Raw genomic sequence first — 23,886 nt, 5'->3', positions numbered from 1 at the left:
GTAGGGATACAAATGACAGAGCTGAGAAGGGCTGTGTCCTGGGAATTGCAAATGCAGAATTCTAGAAGTCCTGGTGTGTGCGTGCATGCGTGCGTGTTTTTCAGCCCAGCCCAGCTCAAAGATATCTTTTTGTTGTTGTTTTGTCTTTTGGTTTTTTGAGACAGAGTTTTTCTGTGTATAGCCCTGGCTTTCCCAGGCTTTCCTAGACCAGCCTGGCCTTGAACTCATGGAGATTCGCCTGCCTCTGCTATCTGTCTGCTGGGATTAAGGGTGGGCGCCATCATGCCCAGTTCAGAGATATCTTTGGTACTTGCTCTGGGCTAGGCTCAGAATCCAGAGAAGAAGAATAGGGGATCCTCATCCCTCTGACGATCACAATTGGGGTGACTTGTAGCTAGCTAGCCCAGTTCCCTGCTTAACTTCTGGGGTCAGATGCCCAACCTCCACAATGAGAGTGTGAGGGGAAACTTTCTCCACAAGTTGGAAGATGCTTTATTGCCAGAAAACCAGGGAGAGGTACAGGGCGATGACCGGCGAGGGCACTGTGCCCAGGCAGGGATGGGGAGGAGGGGCACACAGTCTGTACACAATGAGCTTCATGGAACACACGAATCCTCTGCAGCTCAGAGGCTGTGGTCCTCCACGCTGGTCCACTCCAGCTTCTATACCGGCTCATCGAGACATCATCCGAACAAATTCTACCAGGACAAAACCAAGGTTTTAGGTCTGCCCTCTTGACCTCATTAGGGATAAGGCAGATTGGTTTGCCCAAGGGTGGCCGAGGGCATGCTTGAAGAGACCATCAAAGGCCCCTCTGTGGATCAGGCAGAAGGGGCCTCAGTTACCCAGATCACAGTCATGTCTCTCCCCATTTCTTTTCCCCAAGTAACCATGTGAGCTTTCCTAAGAACTGAGACAAATTTCTTCTCTTGCCAGTAGGGAGTATAACAGCTCCTCCCTCCTTGAGCCTCTGTGATGTTGAACTGGGGACTGTTAGCAGGCAGGTGGATTGCTGTGAGTTCGAGGCCAGCCTGGTCTACAAAGTGAGTCCAGGATGGCCAAGGCTACACAGAGAAACCCTGTCTCGAAAAACCAAAAAAAAAAAAAAAAAAAAAAAAAAAAAAAAAAAGAAAGAAAGAAACAGTAGTTCCGGAGCCTGGTGTGGTGGGGCACACCTTTAATCCTAGCACTTGGGAGGCGGAGGCAGATGGATTGCTCTGAGTTCCAGGCCAGCCTGGTCTACAAAGCAAGTCCAGGACTGCCAAGCTACACAGAGTAACCCTGTCTCAAAAAAGAAAAGAAAAGAAACAGTCGTTCTCAACCTTTTTAATGCTGTGACCCTTTAATGCAATTCCTTCCTTTGTGGTGACCCCCCCCCCAACCATAAGATTATTTCATTGCTATGTCATAACTGTTATTTCTGCTACTGTTATGAATCATTAGGTTATCTGATATTCGACCCCAGAGGGGTCACAACCCACTGGTTGAGAACCACTGGTTTAGACTCTTTGAGGGCACATGTGGCTAAGCAACAGCAGTGTTACCTTCAAAGTCAACCAGGCCGTCTCCATTGAGGTCAATGTCTTGGAGTATTTCATCAACCTCCCGTTGGCTGAGGCGTTCTCCCAGCAGAGCCTTGAGGGCAGCCCGGAGCTCCCCTACGCTGATGCAACCATCCCCGTTTGTGTCAAACTGTGGCAGCATTGATGGTGGGTGGCACGGAATCACCGACCGAGCCCTCCATCCACTCAGCCTCTCCCTCCCTGCCGCCCCAGAGTCTCACACACCCTCCACCCTTCCACCCCAGATGCACCTCTCGGAAGGCGTCTCGGAGCTCCCTCACGCCAATCATGTCTGCCGTCTCTGCCAGCAGCTTGGGGCCCATCAGCTCCACAAAATCTTCAAAATCCACCTTCCCACCACCTGAGGGTACGTCCATCCATTAGAGCTCCCAGGCAAGCAAGGAACCTGAGTTTCCCCAAGCCACTGCCTTCCCTTCGGCCCCGGCCCCCTCCTCGATGGCATTAGATGGGCTGTCCTCCCAGTGTGCTGATGGTGGCATCATCTGCAGTTCCTGGTGGGAAATATCCTCAGCTAGGCTCTGGTTTTGTTTTTGTTTTTGATTTGAGACACGGTTTTTCTGTGTAGCCTTGGCTATCCTGGACTCGCTTTGTAGACCAGGCTGGCCTCGAACTCACAGAGATATGCCTGCCTCTGCCTCCCGAGTGCTGGGATTAAAGGTGTGCACCACCATGCCCTGCTCCAGCAAGGCTCTTAAGATGCACTGTACTTGGTTATCCTGAGCTCTGCTGTGTGACTCTAGAGCAGCACTTCAGTCTCTGAACTTCATCTCTTTATTGGTGAGTGAGGACACTGCCATCCTCTCCACTCCCCCAGCAGTTGCCGGAGGCAGCTCTCTTTTTAATGACAATTCCTTCCCTGAGCTCTTGGAACAGCTGGTGCAGGCTACCTCAGGGCTGAGCTGGGGGCTAAAGCACAGGGTGGGGGGGGGGGTCGGGTGGGGTTGGGGTGGGATGGGATGGGTGTGAAGCACCTACTGATTTGTTGTGATATCTCAATGAGCTCCATCTCTGTGGGCATGTAGCCCAGCGTCCGCATGCAGGCACCCAGCTCCCGGTAGCCGATATAGCCATCACGGTCTCGGTCAAACTCCTGGAAGGCGACCTGAAGCTCTGCCGGGCAGAGTGAGGTTAGTCTGTTCCCAAAACCCTCCCTGGCTGCCAGCTGGGACCAGCCCATCTATTCCCTTGGCTCCAATCCCTGCTTCCTTTAGACCTCAGTTGCTATTTGCTACCTCAGGGCCTTTGCACCTGTGGTACTAAAATTTTGTTCTCTTGCCAAGTGTTTCAGAAGCATCTAGTATCTGTCATTCTCCATTCTAAGTGATTAAAAAGAGAAGGAAGAGAGAGAGAGAGGGAGGGAGGGAGGGAGAAGAGACAGAAAAGCTGTGACCTCAGGGAGGCTGCATTCTCCCCTCCTCTGGCTCAGTATTACCCACTCCGGGAACACTTCCCTGCTCATTTCTTCCTCACCAGCCTGTTCACTGGTTTCCCTAAGAGTGCTCTACACAGCTGCAACGGTAGCTATTTCCAGAAGGTGGGGACCTTATATACCTGGTTAGCAGTGCTTCCTGGTGCTCAGTGAGGGGCCAGGCCCTCTGTGGACAGCCAGGAAGTGTCAGCCAGATTGACAAATAAGAAAGAAGATCTTGACCAGTGTGGTCACTGAGACCAAGGGCTTGGCAGCGGAAGGGAGGGTTTGCCACCTCTCCCTGCCCAGTCTGGTCCCCATGGCTTCTTGCTCCTCTTGGACCCTGCAGAGGCCCCAAACCTCCTCTACTCTCTACCTCACACCCCGCCTCAGCAAGCTCCTCCCTGAACTTTTTACCTTCAATCTCCTCCGGTCTCAGCTCCCGGTCCTGCGGAATACAGATGGGTTAGGGGTTCCTTGGCCCACCCAGGCCTCAGCACCTTCCTTCTGTTTCTAGTGGTTTGTCATCAAGCCCACCCCACAGCATACCCATGGCTTGCGCCTTATTCTGCCCAATCCTGTCTACATTTCTGGATGTCTTGGGGATCCCCTTTCCCTATAACCTGCCAGGGGACCACAGAGGCCCCTGTTCCCACACTCCTCTGAGGTACATACCTCTTTTGACAGACACAGATCCCTGGGTCAGACAGAACCTCATACTCAATCTGGATGCCCTCAATGTCACTGAAGGTCTACTTTGGCCCCTGTCCCTGTCCTGAGGACCCTCCCACCTCTCTCTCTCTCTCTCTTTTTTTTTTTTTTTTTTTTTGGTTTTTTGAGACAGGGTTTCTCTGTGTAGCCTTGGCCATCCTGGACTCACTTTGTAGACCAGGCTGGCCTCGAACTCACAGCGATCCCTCCCACCTCTCTAGCCATCTTCCCCTTGGAAGAACTTTCTATTCTATTTTTGTAGTACTGGGAATATGACACAGCTTGCTATAAACAAGTGCTCTGACACTGGGCTACACCTCCAACTCTGTGGCTGTTTCTAGGGTCCTCACCCAACCCCATGGGTCCCCAAGCTTTGCCCCATCCCTGGGGTCATGTGTCTTTGCTCTGACATCTCCAGCCTTCCCTCCTTCTCAGAAGTGATGAGACTATGGGAGCAGGGTCTCAGGCTGGCAGAGGAGTGACCGTACATACGAGCTGGGTGGCGGCGATGCTGGGTCGAAGGAAGATGCATGCTGGCCCCACAAGGCTGCCGAGCACTGAGTAGCCCTGTGTACCCTCCTGCTCCTCAGCTCTGGGGCCAGGGCTGGAGCGAGAGCCCCTTAGGGGGGATCCAGGCCACTGCCAGCGTTCCTGTGGCAAAGTCAGCCATGAGCCAAAGCAATGCCCACAGCCCAGTTTCCCACAGCCCCACTCCAGCCCTCATCAGCGGCTCCTTTCTCGGGAGGGATCCCAGCACCTGACAAAGGGGAGAGGGGCCTCTGGGTACACAAGATCCATGAACACTCTAGGCTGCAAGAGTTCACCCACAGCTGCTCAGTGGAATAAACTAAAATCCAGAAGAGGTGAAGGGCTTGGCCAAGTCACTGAGGAACCCTGTGGTAGAGCTCTAGTCTCCATGGTCAAGGCTGAGAGAGCAGGTCTGTGTAAAATGGGCAGCTGGTCTACCAATTTAGCAGGGGAGATTTAGCCAAGGCTAGGGAAGTCCAGGAAAACATTTTCTTTAAGAAAAGCATACAGATGTCCCCTCCATCTCCTCTGGATCCCACCTCTAACCCAGTTCAGTACCCCTCCCTGCCCCCTCCCCGCCCCAGGTCTCTGGCTACCACCAGCCCAATGCTTGGGGCTGCCTAGGTTTTCAGCCTTATATCTCCCCATTGCCTTCCTACCTTAGGCCCCCGGCGCCATGGCCGCTTGGCACAGTTTCCCATGGGTCTCTGAACCATGCCAGGCCCTGAGTCCTAGGAGGACACTGTGGATGCTGCCAGCCCCCTGCTGTTTCCAGGGACAGCCCGGGAGCACTGGAGAGGATTTTCCTGGGGTTTTGTGGACAAGATCAGGGGCGGGTGGGCAGGCGGGTGGCCCTGGGCCCGGGGCTTGGGCCCTAATCCAATCCGGGATTATCTTTGAGTATTTCTGTAAAGGGGGGCTTACTCAGAGTCAAGGCACCCCTGGAAGGCACAGCTTCCCAGACCTTCCTCAGGAGGATCTTCTGAACACCCCCTTGATAACCCTTCTCCTCTCAGTCTTGCACTAATCACCCCCCAATCAGCACCTTCAGAAGCAGGCATGGATCCCCAGGGAAGAAGCAGGCACACCCAGTGCCTGGACCAACTGGATCCCAACTCTTCCAGAGTGGCACCCTGGGGCCGGAGGATGAAGTCCTTTGGGAGAGAGCCTACCTGATTTTACCTTGGCCCAGTACGAAATCCCTGTGCACCCCTGCCAGGACCCTGTCTCCATTCAGCATTCCTTTTTCCCCCTTCCATACATCTTGCATAAAGGGCAGCAGATCCCTCAGTATCAACAGAGTTGGTAGATGGGTCCACTAATTTCTCCTGACCACTCTGGTCACCTGTATGTGGACTTGGCCCTGGGTCTGTTTTACATCCAGCTGGGATGTGGGGGTCCCTTAGTAACAAACAGTCTGTGCCCCTTACCTGCCCGTAGGCAGCCTGCACCTGGGCCTCCAACTCACGGAGGAGGGCCCGCCTGCGGGCAATGGGGCTGGCTAGGCCCTGGCTGGGTCCTGGAGTGCCTGCACATGGGCTGGAGTCTCCTTCGGGGAGGCTGCCATCTGCTGGGCCCTCCGGCAGGGCCATGGGCATGGATGTGGTACCTTTGCTCTTCGGGTTGGGCCTTCTCAACCTGTAAGCAGGTGGCTCAGTGGGAGCTGGGGATATGTTTCCCTTCTGGCTCTGAGGGTTGGGAGAGCCCTACTTCCCTAAGGTCACTATTTTCTTCCATTGCCACATGCACAGCCCTTCTTTGAAATCTTCACCTTCCTCCTGGACCACTTTCCAACCTTCACTGGACCACAGACTGCACCCTGGGGCTCCATGATGACCCAGGTGGCCAGGCTCCTAAGCTGGCTGGCCTCCTTCGGTTCCATGTCCTGCCTGCACATCTCTGGTTGGTAGTTCTAGGATGTTCTTCCTGCTTCATGCCCTGTTCATTCATTCTCCATCTGCCTTGGCTTTTGCTAGCATCTGTGTCTTGGTCTAGCGGTGTTCCCATGACCCTCAGGCCCTCTTGGTCCATCTCTGTTCCCCTCAGTTTCTCTCTGTGCCTTAATCGGTCTGTTTCTCAGCACCTCCACCCCCACCCCCTCACCCTCTCCCTCTCTCTGCTTTTTCATTGTTACCCAGAGACTCATTCTTGCCTTGCTCTGTCTGTCTGTCCTTCCTACACTTCCATCATTCCCATTCCCAGAATGGCTCCAAGATTCTGGAAAAGTATGCCACCTGCTTCTCCCTCCCTCACCTGGAGCCCTGGTTCACCTCTGCCTCTCCGCCTCCTGGCCTGCAAGCTCTTCCCAAGGAACAAGGGTAACATGCCACACAGCCCCCTGCCCCCTGCCCCCTGCCCTCTGCCCCCTGCCCCCTGCCCCCTGCCCCCTGCCCCCTGCCCTCTGCCCCCTGCCCCCTGCCCCCTGCCCCCACCCCAGCCACTCACCACACAGCTGCTTCCTCCTCACTTCCAGAATGAGGTCAGCTGTGGCCTGCTGGCCTGCTGCAGGCCCCTCATGATTTATTCACCTGCCCTCTGCACCAGCCTTTGTCCCAGGGGAACCAGATCCCATGCCATGTCTGCCATCTGAGCTGATGACTAATCATCCATTCAGTGACGAGCTTGCAAACACCAAGGCCAGGGGAGGGGGAAAAGAGAAAGGCTGGTACAGGGGCTCATCCAGCATGCAGAAAGACCTGGCGTCGATTCCCAATACTGAATAAACTGAATACAGTACTGCACACCTGTAAAGTACCCACCCAGGAGTGGAAGTAGAAGAATCAAAAGTTCAAGGTCACCCTTGGCTACATAGTGAGTTCTAGACCAGCCTGGGTTACATGAAACCCCAAAGTAGTATCTAGTCCAATGCCAGCAGCTGGGACTACATAACTGACCCCACCTGCCCTGGCCCTGAGGACTCCAGCCTCAGGTGCATTTAGCTCACACAAGGGCAATCAAGAGGTCTGTTTGTGCTTGGTAACACCCAGCAAGGCAGGGGAGAGGAAGACTGTTTGCTAGGCTGTGTACCACCAATGTCAACTAGCCCTGGATCAGGTGACCTGGCAGTGTCTGGGTGGGTGTTGGAATCTTTAGGTAGTATTGGGCAGAGTCGTTAGGAGACAGGGGAGGACATCAGTGGCCTCTGTAGAAAGTGTGGACAGTAGGAGATGGGGGGCAAGCTGGGTGTGGTTGCGCATGCCTTTAATGCCAGCACTCAGGGAAGCAGAGGCAGGCAGATCGCTGTGAGTTCCAGGCCAGCCTGGGCTACAAAGTCCACGACAGCCAAGGCTACACAGAGAAAGCCTGTTGGGGGCCGGGTATATGGGGACATCACAGGGTGGTATTGGTTGAGTGTCAGTTCTGACATCTCTGAGCCTGGGAGCAGGCAACTGGTCTCATTTCTGGAACTGTTGACTTGATAGGGGCAGCAGCTTTAGCAATGTAAGGTTATAGTCACTGGGAAAATATAACAGTCCCACAAGCTGTTGGAGGGAGGCCTTGCTGCGCTTGGAGATGAGATAAGGTGACAGGGAGTAAGTGGCCTCCAGGACGTGGGACAAGTCTGAACACAGCCTGGAGCAAGCTCTGAGATCTGGGACAGGCAAAACTGAGAGGTGTGTGGACTCTGGCCAGGCAAGCAAGGGTGGGAAGAGGTCTTTGTTATACATAGTGACTCGGCTTGCGGCTTTCTCCAGCCCCTCTGCACCAGGCAGGGACATCCTCGGGAGTGTCCCCCAGAAGGCATATTCTCTTATGCTGTGCAAGGTCTTAGAGGGGCCAACGGGGCTGGGTTCCCACTGAGAAAGCACTTTACCTTCTGACCCTCTTTTCATTTTTGTTCAGTACTGTGTATTGAACCTAGGGCCTCATACATGCTAGGCAAGCACTCCACCAATGAGCTACACGTCCAGCCTTTTCTCTCTTCCTTTTCTTCTCTTTCTCCCTTCCTTTTGTCACGCAGCTGTGATTGCAGACATGCACCACTCCGTGAGGTCAATGATTTATCTGAAAGAAAGGAAGGAAGGAAGGGAGGGAGGGCGGGAGGAAAGGAGGAAGGAAAACTAACCTTGGATTTGCCTCTGGGAAGGTAGGAAGTGATGAGAAACATGTGTCCAAGGAAACTAGGGAAATGATTAGTTCAAAGTCCGTAGGCAAAAGTTTCCTGTGGGGACAAAGGCTTTGTCTCCTGGCTAGAAGCCCCTTCTCGTTTATTTTCAAGGAGTAATGTCCTGGAGAGCTCATCTTGGCTCCCCCAGTTAGCCCACAGTGACTTAGCCAAACTGAGGTTCTGGCCCTGGTGTCTAAGGTTGTCAATCCATAGATCAGGACCCTCACCATAGGGCAGAGTCCTTCAGGAGGCAAGAGAGGTGTTGGTGGTCTTTATAGAGGGGATTGGTGGCAAGAGGGTGGGGTTGGCAGGGTGTCAGCGCCAAGATTTCCAAGCTGAGTGCAAGAGATTAGCCGTTCTTCTGGAGCCTTCCGTCTGGCAGGAGCAACACCTTTGGCAGCGGGTGGATGGGTAGATGAGAGGAAAGATGGGCGGCTGGCTGGCTAATGGAGAGGCTGGCTTTGAGTGCTTAGTAGGTGGGAAGGCGAGTGCTCAGATAGGTGGGCAGAGGGAGGGATGACTGGGTACACAAGTGGTGAACAGATGAACAGTTGGGTTGGCGAAGGGGAAATTGGATAGGTTGATGGATGGGTAGACGGATGACATCCCATGAGCCAACTGCTGGCAGGTGGATAGTGGGTGCTTGCGCAGACAGATGCTGGAAGGGCAGATAAAAAGATGGGTGGATGATCTGGTGGTGGTAGACTGGGTGGGGGCAATGAGTCTGTGCGCATTCTGATGGACTCCTGCTGGAGTGTTTGTTGGATGACTGGATAGGTGGAAAGACGGGTAGAAGCAGGTGGACGGTGGGTGCAGGATCTTTTTAAAGATTTCTTTTTATTCTATGTGTATAGGTATTTTGGCCCTCTCCTGTAATCTCAGTACTCTGGGAGGCAGAGGCAGGCAGATCTCTGTGAGTTCGAGGCCAGCCTGGTCTACAAAATGAGTCCGGGACAGCCAAGGCGACACAGAGAAACCCTGACTTGGAAAAAAAAGTGGATGAATTTTTGGAAAATGCTATGGGAAATGAAAGGAGCCTGAAAGACAAATATAAATACTGTAGGATCCATTCATCTGACTCACCAGAGAAACAAGTCCCGGTGACTGACCTGGTGATGTGGAGTCACCACTAACTAAGGGGTACGGGGGTCTTTTGGGGACTTAATGATAATGTTCTGGACTTGGACAGTGGTGACAATTTGCTCAGTGCTGAATATATGAAAACCCACAGAACATCCACTGTGCAAGGGTGAATTTTACACAAGCCAGGCCTGTTTATGTCTTTAAATTGCCCAAGAAGCAGGTGTGGATAGACGCAGTCTGAAGGTTGGGGGATGGGCAGTAGGAAGCTGCTTGACGCAATGACCTGTCAAGGGTGGGCTTCTGGGATGGTCCCAGAGCAGACCAGAGGACAGAGTCTTCAGGCCCTCACGGGGAACTCTGGAAGGAGGGGTAGCCCACGTGGCTACAGAAGGGTCTCTTATGTCAGGTAGTTCTTCCTGACTTAGGAAGAGAAAGGGTTTATTTGGGCTCAGGACTTCAGAGGTGTCAGTCCACGATCTCAGAGGCCTGGGCTGAGGCAACACGTCACTCACCGTGGGCTCATGTATGGAGGAAACTGCCCGTTTCACAGCAGAGAAAGAGACTGACTGTGTCTGTTTCCTTCTCGGAGCCTGCTACCCAACAACCTAACTTCTGCCCACTAGGTTCATCTGGGGAAATGGCTCAGTTGGTGAAGTCCTGAACATAGGCACAAGAGCTCAAATCCAGATCCCCAGCATCCATATAAAAGCTGGGTACAGCAGCATGCTGGGACGGAGATGGGGAAATCCCTGGAGCTCATTGGCCAGCCAACTGAGCCAAACTGATTAAAAAAAAAAAAAAAAAATGGCAGAGTGCTAGACAAACACACTCTCTGGCTTTGACTTCTGACCTACACACACACACACACAGAGAGAGAGAGAGAGAGAGAGAGAGAGAGAGAGAGAGAGAGAGAGAGAGAGATCTACCATCTCTTTACACTGTGGTTCTCAACCTTCCTAAGGCTTTGACCCTTTAATACAGTTCCTCATGTTGTGGTAACTAATTTTGCTACTGTTGTGAACTGTATGCGGGATATCTGATATACCATGAATATTGTTTGACACCCCCAAAAGGGTCGTGACCCATAGGTTGAGAATCATGGTCCTAACCACAGTCTGATAACCAAGTCTTTAGTACATAGACTTTGGGGTCACCTATTCAAACTACAGCACCTGCTTTCCCAAGTCTGTGACGCCTCTATACAGGGAACGTATGACTTTGAGACACCGTGTCCCATCTGCGTACTGGCAACGAGCCTCCCATCCTGCCTCCTTAACTTCTTCCCAGAGTTGCTTGGGAGATGAAATGAGATCGTTTCTATGAAAGCTCTTAGTAAGCGGCTCCGTGCTGGGCAGCTGTTCCTCCAGCTGGGAGCCAGGGATGAGAGCCTAGCTCTGGCACCACCTCCTCCACTTGCTCCAGCCCCACAAAGCCCAGGGCTCAAGGGAGGGTAAGCGCTTCCCGAGCAAGAGCCTTGGCCGCTCAGCTTCTCCCGATTGGGGTAACTTTGGTGTCCCCAAGTTCCCGGCAGCTGGTTTTGCATCTCTACTTTCCTGTGGCTCTGATTCCCCCCCCCCCCCCAGAGCCTCCAGCGAGGGGCCCTGTGGGGGTAGCTGGCTGGAGTCCTGGGCATGCCAGAAGGTCCAGATTCTTCCGTGTTCATCTCTGTCCCCAAATCCGGCCTGGGTGCAAAGGGCAAAGGACAGGCAGTGCAGGGAGTAGTTTGGAGACTACAGATGGGAGGCGCAGGATGCTCCCCCTCAACCTTGGACACGCGAGTTTTGTTGGAAGACCAGCCAGGGCTACGTAGGTGTCTGCTGGAAAAGTTTCCAGAAAAGTTTAAATGGCAACAAAAGAGCCACCCTGAATGTGTGCGGCCCTATCCCATGATCCATGATAGGTAGCCAGCCTACCCTGCTGTGTAGACCAGTGTGACCTGTTCTCTTGTCCAGAAAGGTCGTTGGCAGTTGAGGAACACTCAAAGTTGTCCTCTGAACTACGCATATACTCACACACCACACACATACACACACTACACACATAAGCACACACCACACATGTATACACACTACACACATACACAAATACTTACAGCACAAATATATGTATGCACGTGCGCGCGCGCACACACACACACACATTTGTTTTTCACCTTTAAGCAGAAAGGGAGGAAAGGAGAAAGGGAGAGAGGGGAAGAAATCCTTTCCACCATTTGCTGTTCTCAATTGCCTCCTCTTTGCAGGAATTTTTAATTTTTTTTTTTATGATTATTATATGTGTGTGCATGTATGCCACAGTGGGGATCCGAGGGCAACTCGTGGGAGTCTGCTTTCTCTTTCAACTGTGGGTTTCAGGAGTTGAACTCAGGTCATCAGGTTTGGTGGCATTTCCCTGAGCTTTCTCATTGGCTCTGATTTATTTTATCTTTTAAAAGATACACTGAGCGCCATGACTAGGCATAACCCTGGGGCAGGGTCGGAGGGGGCGGAGTCTCGCTGTAAATATAAGGCCCTGAGATACCTCTCTTCCTGTTGAGCCTGCACGGTCCTGCATCGCCTAACAGTAAGTAGGAGCCGGGCGGCGGTGAGGGCAGGGCTTGGGCAGAGTTGACCTCCCCCCTCCCCCAATCTACCTGCCTTTGGCCCTGAAGCCTAGGCGAGGTCCTCCTTCATCGTGGTTTATATCTCTCCTAGTGCCGCCTTACACCATCGTCTATTTCCCATCTCGAGGTATGGCCTCAACGCTTTCAAGATGAAGGAAATGAACAGCAGTCTTCTTCTGAGTCGCTCCTGTTGCTTCCGACAGAGGAGCGGGGGTGGGGGGGGGGGGGTGTGGGGGGGTGTGGCCAAGGCCTGTTGGAGCGGGACCAAGACCTGGGGCGGGACTAAGGTTCTGGTTGTTGGGGCCAGGACTGCCCTCGCAGCCTTCTTAGGCAGCTGTACTTTCATCCTTCCTTCCCTGTGCCACTGTGGGGCTGGGTCCTCGCTCTCCAAGGTACTGTTAGGGCATGGCCTCTGCCACCACATTACTCCCCTGCCCATGAGGCTCCCACGCTAGTTCTGTTCCTTGCCAGCTTTCCACTCTCCCAAACTTCCAAGGTGCTCTTTCTTTGCAGTCACCCCATCTCTGTCCTGCACCCCGATACAGGGCGCTGTGAGGTTATGCGAATGCTGCTAGCTGACCAGGGCCAGAGCTGGAAGGAGGAAGTGGTGACCTCGGATGACTGGAAGCAGGGCACACTCAAGGCTTCCTGTGTGAGTGATTGCCCCTCAGTGGGATGGGGTTGGGGCACTTTAGGGTGTTGTGACTACGGCTGGGGGCAGCCAGGCTCATCACCCCTTACAGAGCTGTCTTCTCTCAGCTGTTTGGGCAGCTCCCCAAGTTCCAGGACGGAGACCTGACCCTGTACCAATCGAACGCTATCCTGCGGCACCTGGGCCGCTCCTTCGGTGAGTCCTGAAGCCCGGCCCCGAAAGACAGATGTCCTGCAAAATGTCCTGGGGCTTTCAGTTACCTCATCTGCAGCCACTAGTGTCCCATCTGGATGGACAGCAACCAGATGGTGCAGGGCTCAGGTTCTAGAAGGTTCCCAGGGTGGTGCTGGGCTATCTGCGGTCTGTGCACAGCCAAGGGGCTGTGAGTTTCCACTAACTTGTATCATTTTCTTAGCTGCCATCTCATTAGAGGCCAGCGGTTTCTATGTGTGACAGTGCAGTGGGGCTAGAGACCTTCCTGCCCATGGCTTTCTCACCTGGCTATACCCGAGTCACAGTGAGGCAGCCTCAGCCTGTTTGAAGAATGGCAGGAAGGTGGCAGGGGCAGGCTGTTCTCTCTGGGCCTGGAATTCCATAAGAACAGGGGACCCTGTGGGTAGATGGGAAGTGGGAGTAGTTCAGGCCTATCCAACTTCAGTAGGACACAGAGAGCAGACAGAGGCCTTGGGCTGGGGCCCCGCCATCTTCTCTTCTACCTGATGCATTCCACGATGCATATGGATAGCAGCCTTCACACACACCCCCAGGCTGTCTAGGCCCCTAGACAGCTCGTTCTAGAGGAAGTACAGTCAGACTCTATGTCTTCCCTTGGTGTGGCAGGTGTGGCCCAGGAAACAAGCATGGCCTTCAGTTGGTTGTGGCCCTGGGGGTCGGTAGACCTTGTGAAGGTGGGTGTGGCTGAGGTAGGCAGGGAAGACCTATCTCCAAAGCAAGACTAGAGAGTAGGGTCCTGGCCCAGGCTGAGGTCTGAGGTCTGAGGTGGGGGGAGGGTTGGAGGGAGTGGGGGTTGGGTGTACAGAACCTGAGCCTACTGCCTACATTTCCAACCCAGGGCTCTATGGCAAAGATCCACAAGAGGCAGCCCTGGTGGACGTGGTGAACGATGGCCTTGAAGATCTCATCAGGCACATTAGCCAGCAGTTTCTCCGTAACACTGTATGTAGGGGCCACAGACCAGTGCTGAACAGGGCCAGGAAAAGGGAAGTCAACCGTGGTCGGCCCGGCTGCACATCCCCTGATGGGGTCATGTCTGTCCACAGGAGGAGGACAAGGCTCAGTATCTGAAGGAGCTCCCAGGACACCTGAAACCATTTGAAACCCTCCTGGCCCAGAACAAGGGTGGCCAGTCCTTCATCGTGGGTGACCAGGTGAGCACGAGGCCAGGCCTTACCCACCTTACTTTGTCGGATCCTTTCTCAGAAGGGTAAACTGAGGCCAACTTCCCTGATTGGCTCCATGGAGCTTCTACCCATCCCACTCCACCTCAAGTCCTGTTGCATCCTTGCCCCACAGATCTCCTTCGCCGACTACCGCCTGCTGGACTTGCTTCTGAACCACGAGCTCCTGTTCCCTGGTTACCTGAGTGATTTCCCTCTGCTCGCTGCCTATGTGGCACGCCTCAAAGCCCGACCCAAGCTCAAGGCCTTCCTAGACTCCCCTGAGCATATGAACCGTCCCATTTCTGCTTACCGAAAGACATGAGCCCACCTGCCTCCCCCAACTCCCCACCACTGGATCAATTAAAAAAAAAAACAACGATGGCAGGAGCCAGGCAGTGGTGGTGCCCTTGGGAGGCAGAGGCAGGTGGATCTCTGTGAGTTGGAGGCCAGCTTGGTCTACAAAGTGAGTCCAGGACAGCCAAGGCTACACAGAGAAACTCTGTCTCAAAAAAATAAAAAATAAAAAATAAAAAACAAAAACAAAAAAAAGAGGGGGGGTGGGGAGAGGTTGCTGGAGAGATGGCTCAGTGGTTAAGAGCACTGACTGCTCTTCCAGAGGTCCTGAGTTTAATTCCCAGCAACCACATAGTAGCTCACAACCATCTATAATGTGGCCTAATGTGCACTGTATACGTAATAAATAAATAAATCTTTAAAAAAAAAAAAAAAAGCACTGGCCAGCTGCTGCTTGGGGTGGAGCAGAAAAGGTAGATTCCAGGGGACTGGCCTCAATCTCCCAAAAGGTTTCCCTTTTATAGCCCTTCCAGCATTGAGAGAGCTGAGAAACGAGAAAGGATCAGGGCTCAGGCCAAGGATCAGGCCTCTCTCTAACCTGGGAATCAGCTCAGGGAGCAGGTTTAACCCCAGGGTCAGGACTCACCATGAAGAGCAGGTTTTAGGACTGGAATCAGGATTCAGCTCAGGGATCAGGGCTTAGTGCAGGGATTAGAGTTCTGACTTGGGATCAGGGCTTAGCTCAGAGATCAAGGTTCAGTCCTGGGATCAGAGCTTAGGCCCTGGGTTGCACTCCTCAGCTATATCATACAGACAGCAAGTCTGTCTATGGGGATTTTCCACCAGGCAGGTGGATACTAAGCCTGCATCCTTTTCCAGACAGCTCCAGAAACTACTTTGGCATGTGCTCTGGACAAGTGTGGAGAACAATTTAAACATGGGGGGAAAACCACATATTAAATAAATACTCAGGCTGAAGTCGAGTGCTAGAAATGTGAGGTCACGTCCTAACTCTGGCAGCCTGGGTGTGTGTTGTATCTGAGCTAGGAAGGCTGTGCTAGGAAGTTCTGGAAACCAGGGGGGTGAAGTCAGGGTGACCTCCAGCCAGAATTTCTTCTCATTCCACCCGCGGGCTTTCCTGTCACCAAAACCGCCGAGTGCTTCTCTGTTTGGAAACAAACCCGCCTCCACCCCTGAGCTCTGAACATTCCCTGCCAATTTTGGACAGAGGCTGGAGGAAGGAGCGGTGCCTGGCGTGTCTGCACGGTTATTTCCTGTCATAAGGCAGAGACGCTGCCCCAGATGAACGAGCACAAGCTTTGCTGTTTCCTTTCAACTTCTTTCTGTCCTGACCCTGGTTCTCGTCAGAGCAGGAGAGAAAATGACAGGTGGACGTCTGCCCCTGGGGCTGCTTTGGTCTTAAAAGGTGACCAGACCACCTGAGGCAGCAGCCTCTCCAACATCCAGGGGCAGGAGGCTTGAGGCCTTCCCACAGATCCACTCGGGCTGTTTTTGTGGAAAGTTACCATTTTGCAAGTCTGAAACAGTTGCTTTTTCCTGCTGTTCCAAAAATAGGGCAACTGCAACCTTTGGCTCATAAATTTAGCCAAGGCAACAGTTGCATACACATTTGGGATGGCTGGCCAGTTCCGGCCTGGCAACCCCCTGGGTATCTCTTCCTCCACACTCCACGTTAGTGCCCAGCATTCTCTTCCTCCTGTGCCGGGCCTTGCGCTCTAGATGCAGGACTAACCTGTGGCCCAAGGCCAGCCAATCCCAGAGCCTCCACTCTGACTGTAGGGATGGATGCAGGATGAGTTCCCAAGAAACAAAGAACCGGGCCAATCCCAGTCCGTCTCTAACAGACCGCCCAGTCTCCTCGCACAGTTGGTCAGAAGCCATGTCATTCCATGTCCCTTACCTCATCCTCCTCTGAGGTGGAGCCTCTTCTGAGGAAGCTTCCTCTGAAGTGGGGGTGGGGGTGGCTTCCTTCTGGTGACTTGAATGTATATTTCTCTTCTCTCTACTCACCCTGTTCTCTTCGCTTTCTCTCTCTCTCTCTCTCTCTCTCTCTCTCTCTCTCTCTCTCTCTCTCTCTCTCTCTCTCTCTCACCACAGAGATGCCTCCCAAGTGCTTGGATTAAAGGCATGCGCCACCACCGCCCAGGGAGAAAATTACTTCTTAACCATGTTGCACCTCAGCACGATGATGATCTCTGGAAGTCATTGTCAATTGGAAGCCAGATTTTCACACCTCACTCCATAGGGTCGGGCTGTGTGTTGGCAAACGCTAAAACAGGATCTACCTCTATCCCTCCACGGTTAACCTCCTTTTCCCCCTGTTCTTCCTCTCTCTCTCTCTCTCTCCCTCTTCCTCTCCTCTCCCCTCCCCTCCCCTTTTCTCTTCTTCTTCTCCCCCCCTCCCCCCTTCTTCTTCCTCTCCTCTTCTTCAACAGTGTCTCACTATGTGGCTCTTACTGGCCTGGAATTTACTATGTAGATCAGGCTCACCTCAAACTAATAAAGACTCACCTGCCTCTAACTCCCCAGTAGTGGGATGAAAGCACGCTTAGACCCTAACAAATCTGCTACCAAACTGGGGGTCCCAGTGAACCCCTCTGCAGGTTCATTGATTTGCTGGAATGGCTCACAGAACTTGAACAAGATATCAGTCATCTTTATGTAGTTGCCAAAAAAGGCAGGACTCAGAAAAGGCAGGATGAACTGCAAGGGCCAAGATGTGGAGGAACAGATGAACAGAAAACTCACACTCTTTCCTGGGCCAAACGCAGGAAAGCACTTTGAGAACCTAGACTTTGATTCGTCACTGGCAACTGTGGCCATGAAAGCCTGCAAGACGCAAGACTCCAACAATGGAAACATGCTGGCAGAACATTAGTAGTCTTCAAAAAACCAAGAAACTCAGGCGAGCCAGTGACTAGGAGCAACCCTCTGCCTCAGCCTCTGCGTGCCAGCGCCCCCTGGTGGCACAGCCTTCAGCCTCAGCCTTTGCGTGCCAGCACCTCCTGGTTGCAAACATTTTAACTCTTAGAGATGATTTCCAGGGCTTTACCCTGGTTGGTTGGATTTCTCTATTCTAGGAATGAGGTTATAGTAACCACATTGCCCTCTATATAGAATCTTGCTTCTTCAACTTGAAAGACAGAAAGAAAGAAAACCTCCAGGACAGCAAAGGCTACAAAAAGGAACTCTGTCTCTTTTCTTTCTTTCTTTCTTTCTTTTTTTGTTTTTGTTTTATTGTTGTTGTTTTTGTTTTTATTTTTGAGACAAGGTTTCTCTGTGTAGCCTTGGCTGTCCTGGACTCGCTTTGTAAACCAGGCTGGCCTCAAACTCACAATGATCTGTCTGCCTCTGCCACCTAAGTGCTAGGATTAAAGGCGTGCACCACCACTCCTGGCCTAAGAAACTCTGTCTTAAAAAACAACAAACCAGGCACAGAGGAGCTTGAGGCTCCCAGAATAACAACTCAGACTCAAAATATATTTACAAATACCTATGCCACAGAGCTAGGCTCTTCTCTGACTATCTCATAACTTAAAATAACCCATTTATACTAATCTACATTCTGCAACATGGCTGATTACCTCTGCTCAGGTACTGTGCATCTGTCCTCCACACATCTTCCCAGGCACGTCTCCTGAGCCTGGCTCTATTCCAGAATCCTTTCTGCCTGAGCATATCCCACCTTCCATTCTACCATTTCCTATAGGCCATAGGTTTCTTTAGTTGACAGGCAATGCATCCATACGATACACAAGATATTCTCTCTATGCTATGTGGCAAAGAGAGACTACATAATGTCTTAACAGAAGATAGGCATTTGGAACTTAGTACTCAAGTGGGAGAGCTTACAACTACTTGTAATCAGCTCTAAGGGTTCTGATGCCCTTTTCAGCCTCTCTGGGCACTGCACTCACATGTACATACCTATATAGAGATGTGGGCACGCACACACACAATTTAAAAATAAATTATTTATTTTTTACATTTATATAGACACATTCTAATCTCAGCTGTCTGGAAGCAGAGACAGATGGATCTCTGTGAGTCTGGTGAACATGGTGAGGCTTTATCTCAAAAAATGAGATTTTAATTTTCACATTGTAAACTACAACTACAGTATTCTACCTGAATGTCTGCCTGCATGCCAAAAAAAGGCACCAGATCTCGTTATAGATGGCTGTGAGCCACCCTGTGGTTGCTGGGAATTGAACTCAGGACCTTTGGAAGAACAGCCAGTGCTCTTAACCTCTGAGCCATCTCTCCAGCCCCAGACATTAATTTCTAATTATTTACTTTGTGAAGGCCTCAGTGATGGCTCCCTTTTCAGCTTCCGTTCTCTAACGTTTTATCATTAATCTTGACAAGGCCATGGTGATTGGCTAGTTTATCCCTATGGTTGGGATTGTATGCTGTGGTGAGTCTCACATAGTCACCAGTCACGGCAGAGACACAAGGCAGTGTTTACTGCCTTTGTTGCCCAGCTTTTCACTTCCCCCTTTCCTCTTCACCTCTAAATCAAGTCCTCAGAGGAGGTATCAAGTGAGAGAACCTAGAAGGACAAGCTAGGACACTTCCCGAGCTAGACCATGGTCCCTTGGAGCAAAGCTCTTCTCTCCCTAGAGAGATCATGACAGATCCCAGTGCGAGGCATTGAGTGTGCTGACGTCACGAAGGCCTCACATGGCTACACCAAAGCCTAACTTGCACAGAACACAAGTTGAGCACCTTGGGCTGTAGAGATGGCCATGAGTAAAGGCACTTGCCACCATGCTTGATGACATGAGTCCTGTCTCTGGGTCTCACTTGGTAGAGTGAGAAAACCAACTCCAGCGGATTGTCCTCTCACCTCACACACGCTCATACACAAGTGTAACAAAAAAGCTGTGTGTTAAAAAGTGCTGAGAACCTCAGCGGTTCCGCTAGTGCCCTCTGCTTCCTGAGAGGGCTTCGTGACTTCAGTCTGCTTCCTAGCAGTGGGATCTGTCATGACATTTCTAGGCACCCTGAGGTACCATAGTCTGTGAAAATATGAGTGTTGAGCGAGCTCAGTAGCGTTTTCTTGTGGCCTGGAGCAGTGAGGTAGTATCCATGGCTGCCTGAACCTATCGCAGGATCATGTCAGGACCACCTGCTGTGGCCTGGACCCCAAGGTCAGTGCTATGGGGCACTCCGCAGCAGCCACTCCCACGAAACAAAGGATATGATCCAGTGTCTTGGAAGACAAGGGTTTGTATAAGAGGTCAGCAGGGTTTCTACACAGGAGAGACAGCAAATGTTTAGCCTTGGATGGTGGTGAAGCACACCTTTAATCCCAGCACTCAGGAGGCAGTCAAGGCTACACAAAGAAACCCTGTCTTAAACCACCCCTCCCCCCCAAAAGACAAGCATGACCAGGATCCAGCTAATCTACCCAGGCAGGTGATGTCTGAGGCCCACCATGTGCCAGCCCTCACTTTCTGTGGTAACCTAGCACACACTAACCTCAACTTCAGTAGAAAACTGGAAAGAGAAGAGGTATCAGGAAATTTTTGAGTAAAAAAAAAAAAAAAAAAGAAAGAAAGAAAGAAAAAAGAAAAGAAAAGAAAGCTGGAGAGATGGCTCAATGGTTAAAAGAACTGGCTGCTCCTTCAGAGGACCTGGATGTGCATAGTGGTTCACAGCCATCCACAACTCCAGTTCCAGGGTGTCTGACGCTGTCTTCTAACCTCTGAGAGCACCATCAGGCATGTGGTGCACATATATACATGCAGGCAAACCCCATTCAGTGAATCAATATTTCTTTCTTTCTTCTTCTTCTTTTTATTTATTTTTATTTATTTATTTATTTATTTATTTATTTATTTATTTTTGGTTTTTCGGTTTTTCGAGACAGAGTTTCTCTGTGTAGCCTTGGCTGTCCTGGACTCACTTTGTAGACCAGGCTGGCCTCAAACTCACAGCGATCCGCCTGCCTCTGCCTCCTGAGTGCTGGGATTCAAGGCGTGTGCCACCATGTCCAGCTGAATCAATATTTCTTTAAAAAAAAAAAAAAAAAAAAAAAAAAAAAACAATAAAAGATTAGGGGTTGTTGAGCAGACATACTTCTTAGAGACAGATGGTTGGTTTGAACCTATGTGTTTGTGCATAGAGGTGCATGAGCAGTGTGTGTGTGTGTGTGTGTGTGTGTGTGTGTGTGTGTGTGTGTGTGTGTGTGTGTGTAGCTTGAGACTGAGGGTATCAGAAGGTATTGACAAACGGAAAGCCAAGGGACCACTGTTACTCAGTCCTTACCACTGCCAGGGTTGGGGGAGGGGCTGCCATTGCTGTCACTCACACTGCCACTTCCATTGACCTAAGGTGGCTGCAGGCATTCCTGTCAGAAGGGCTGGCTGCAGACTCTGCTGGGGGAGAGGCACAGGGCAAAAGGGAATTTCTCTTATCCATGGCTTCTCCTTACATGCCTTAGGACTGACACCTTAGAGCCCAGAAGCCTCTCCCCCGCCCCTAGGGTCTTGAGGGGACCTCTGGTCTCAGGCTCCGTTTCGGCTGTCAGCTAATTTCCGCGGGTTCACCCCCTTCCTTCTTGAAGCCACAGGCTGGCATGTCCGGCAGCTAAGACTGGAGTTTTAATAAATCGTAGTTTGGCGTACAGAACAATACAGACTAATCAAGTCCAGCAGGGGGCGCAGGCTCACAAGTTCCCGAAGCCTCCAGTGTATCAGCCTTGTACGTAACCATGGGCCCACAGAACACACCTTCTAGAAATACAGAAGCACAAAAAGGACAGTTATGAAGAGGAAATAGAAAAAATAGTGGCAAAAAAAAAAAAAAAAAAAAAAAAAAAAAAAAAAAGCAAGGTTGAAGGGCCAGCAAGATGGCTCAGCAGACAGAGAAACCCTTTCTCGAAAAACCAAAAAAAAAAAAGAAAGAAAGAAAAATGAGGGCTCAGCAGGTAGAGACGTTTTCCAACAAGCATGATGTGACACTTCCTTGCACGGCACAGTAAATAAATAAATAAATACATGATTTTTTTTTTTCAGAGTTGAAACAGTGAATAACAGATTCATATGCCATATAAAACTGAAAAGTAAAAATACAAAAAGCTGGTTGCAGTAAGGGATACGCATACTTCTAGCTACTTGGGAAGCTGAGGCAGAAATGTGGCTAGAGCTCAGGAGTCTCAGGCCACCCTAAGCAGCACCCCAAGGCCCTGTCTTAAATACAAATAAATGGGCCTGGGCATGTGACTCGGTTTGCAGAATGTCTGCTTAGCATGCACAAAGTCCTGCCTTCCACACCCAGCGCCATAGGAACGGGGTGTGGTGGCACACACCTGCATTCCCAGCACTAGGGAGGCGGCAGCAGGAGGATCAGAAGTCCAGGATCACTCTCCAAAACCTGGAGGATTTGAAGTCAGCTTGTGGTAGAGTTGGCATGGCCAATAAATAAAGAAACAAATAAATGAAAGTGCTTAAACTGTAAAATAAAGTGGTGAGTGACATATATTGTTGGAGACTGTCAGAAAAGACAAAATGAAAAAGGTTACATATTTTATGTGTTAGCAAATCAGCAGACAGAATACAGCGTCATTTTCTCAGTCTCTGGTGTATCACAGGGGTGCCCCGCCATGTGTCACAGCAGGTATGCGTCACCTGGTCCTTCCTGCCCCCTCTTCTGAGATGTTCCCTGAGCCTTGGAAGAGAGGGTGAGGTATGCTTCCTATCTATTCCATGGCATCAAGTATATAAATAAATCTTAGAATTAAATAATAAGGGGGCAATTCTAGTAAAATATGCAGAAGACTTAATATTTATTTAAGTAGCTTGGGCGGGCCTGGATCAAGCTGGCCTCAAACTTTTGGATGCCTGCTTGCCTCTGTCGCCTAACTGCTGAGATAAAAGGCGTGGGGTACCACAGCCAGCTCTGAAGAGGATCTGAAAAGATACTTCCATGGAAACAATGTACTGATCTGCACACAGACCCATGAAAAGAAACTAAGTGAACACAACAAAGACAGAACACAACAAAGTATCCAGCAATTCTTTTTTCAGTGGTGGGAGTCAAACCTCCAGGCTCAGCCACAAGCAAGAGCTAGACCAAGGAGTCGCACCACCAGCCCACCAACCATCAGAAAGGCAAGGAAAAAAGCTACCGCTGTTGCTTCATGCTGGGGAGGATGGGAGAATTCTTCTACAATGCTGGTGGGAGCCAAGAACAGTGCCACTACCTGGACAGCATCTTAGCAAGTTAAAGGGGTTCTTCCCTCATGACTCGGCCATCTTTCCACTACACACATATCCTGGTTGATGAGCCCTACTGCTTACTTAGCTGCACCCATGTAGGGCAGCTGGAGCCATCATACCCATGAGCTCAGCTGGGCTTCACCTGGCCAATGAATGAACTGTAGCAATCTAGTCAATTCACCATGAATCAGCAACAAGAAATAGAGTCCGTACACACCCCATCCGTTTGCCTGGTGAAGCTTCCCCGGCCTCTAGTCCCTGACCTTCCTTCCTGCTTTCTCCCGCGAGTTTCCTCTCTTGCTGGGTGTCACGGCCTGAGAATGAACAGTGTGCAGACCTTGGGTTCACCTCTCCCTAGGATGTGATTCGTGCATGCCTGCTGAGAAGATGCAGGGATTCCCTCAACACTGTTGGTGGGGACAGAAAAGGCCACAGCCTCGGAGGAAGTTATTTTAGACAGGACCTCAGTGTGTAGAACAGGTTGCCTTTGAAGGCACAATCCTCCTGCCTCAGCCTCCTGAGTGCTGGGATTCTACACACGCATCGTCACATTTAGCTCAGCTCCATTTTCTTTTTGCACGTGTATGTGGTGTGTGTGTGTTCTTGGGCACGTGTGTGCCTGTATGTAGAGGCTTGAAATTGACACCAGGCATTGTTATCAATTGCTTTCTGCATTATTATTATTATTATTATTATTATTATTATTATTATTATTCAGAGTCTCTTGATAAACTCAAGTTCACCAATTCCAGCTAGTTGACTAGCTAGCTGGGAATCCATCTCTGCCTTTCAGATGATGGGATTTGGGATTACAGGTCAAACATCTACACCTAGAACGCCACATGAAGTCCCCTAGCCCTCAGGGCAGATGCTCTGACCCAGACAATAACCCAAAGCATGGGTGTCGTGGTGAGGTGAGAGTCCAGGGGTCCCCTCTCTGCATTCATACCCACCCAGCCATTTGAGACCCGGGCAACAGGTTCGGCGACATACCTGTAACCCCAGCACGTGGGCTGCTGAGGTAGAGAAGTTGCCACAGGTTCAAGGCCAGCATATGCAGTCTAAACAGTGAGTTCTCCACCAGTCAGGACCTACAGAGAGCCTCCTTCCTCACCATCCTGAGGCCTGCACCGCCATGCCCCACTAGAACCTAGTGTTTAGCTCCTCAGGCTTCTGGGTGCCTCTGGAAGGATTTATGTAGATAAAAGGAGAAAATTAACAGAAGTCAGTGGGGGTGGTAGCTGTGATTTGGGACATTAATAAGAGACTTA

The 23,886-nt window shown here is 51.2% G+C and overlaps 2 protein-coding genes across 4 annotated transcripts; one reads left to right on the top strand and one right to left on the bottom strand.

The window, feature by feature from the left end:
- Positions 1-476: 476 nt before the first annotated feature.
- Positions 477-5,886, bottom strand: LOC127189998 (calcium-binding protein 2). Of its 2 annotated transcripts, none has more exons than XM_051147048.1 (6): positions 5,661-5,886; positions 3,409-3,439; positions 2,559-2,693; positions 1,814-1,923; positions 1,545-1,692; positions 477-698 (listed from the first exon to the last, which is right to left on the bottom strand). In XM_051147048.1, the coding sequence occupies exons 1-6, from the start codon at positions 5,826-5,828 to the stop codon at positions 673-675; spliced, it is 618 nt and encodes a 205-aa protein (XP_051003005.1). In that variant the 5' UTR covers positions 5,829-5,886; the 3' UTR covers positions 477-672. The 2 variants fall into 2 exon arrangements, with proteins under 2 accessions (XP_051003005.1, XP_051003006.1); XM_051147049.1 differs by lacking the exon at positions 5,661-5,886 and adding an exon at positions 4,890-4,961.
- A 6,078-nt stretch (positions 5,887-11,964) lies between these two features.
- LOC127189158 (glutathione S-transferase P 2-like) lies at positions 11,965-14,449 on the top strand. Of its 2 annotated transcripts, XM_051145793.1 has the most exons (7): positions 11,965-11,983; positions 12,115-12,150; positions 12,569-12,675; positions 12,783-12,870; positions 13,748-13,851; positions 13,956-14,063; positions 14,209-14,449. In XM_051145793.1, coding segments are annotated over exons 1-7 (633 nt in total). In that variant the 5' UTR covers positions 11,965-11,982; the 3' UTR covers positions 14,398-14,449. The 2 variants fall into 2 exon arrangements, with proteins under 2 accessions (XP_051001750.1, XP_051001751.1); XM_051145794.1 differs by lacking the exons at positions 11,965-11,983; positions 12,115-12,150 and adding an exon at positions 12,267-12,415.
- Positions 14,450-23,886: the final 9,437 nt, after the last annotated feature.

The sequence above is a fragment of the Acomys russatus genome, chromosome 5 (genome assembly GCF_903995435.1).
Source record: "Acomys russatus chromosome 5, mAcoRus1.1, whole genome shotgun sequence".
NCBI classification, from domain to species: Eukaryota; Metazoa; Chordata; class Mammalia; order Rodentia; family Muridae; genus Acomys; species Acomys russatus.
This window is presented reverse-complemented; position numbering and strand designations above follow the sequence as displayed.

What these genes read in the sequence shown, in the direction of transcription:
- LOC127189998 (XM_051147048.1), bottom strand. Translation starts at nt 5,828, where the DNA reads ATGCCCATGGCCCTGCCGGAGGGCCCAGCAGATGGCAGCCTCCCCGAA. An exon ending in TGCAGGCTGCCTACGGGCAG is followed by an intron (nt 3,440 to 5,660) that starts GTAAGGGGCACA and finishes TGTATTCCGCAG; the next exon opens with GACCGGGAGCTGAGACCGGA. An exon ending in TGAGATATCACAACAAATCA is followed by an intron (nt 1,924 to 2,558) that starts GTAGGTGCTTCA and finishes ACGTACCCTCAG; the next exon opens with GTGGTGGGAAGGTGGATTTT.
- LOC127189158 (XM_051145793.1), top strand. An exon ending in GCACACTCAAGGCTTCCTGT is followed by an intron (nt 12,676 to 12,782) that starts GTGAGTGATTGC and finishes GTCTTCTCTCAG; the next exon opens with CTGTTTGGGCAGCTCCCCAA. An exon ending in CCTTCATCGTGGGTGACCAG is followed by an intron (nt 14,064 to 14,208) that starts GTGAGCACGAGG and finishes CTTGCCCCACAG; the next exon opens with ATCTCCTTCGCCGACTACCG.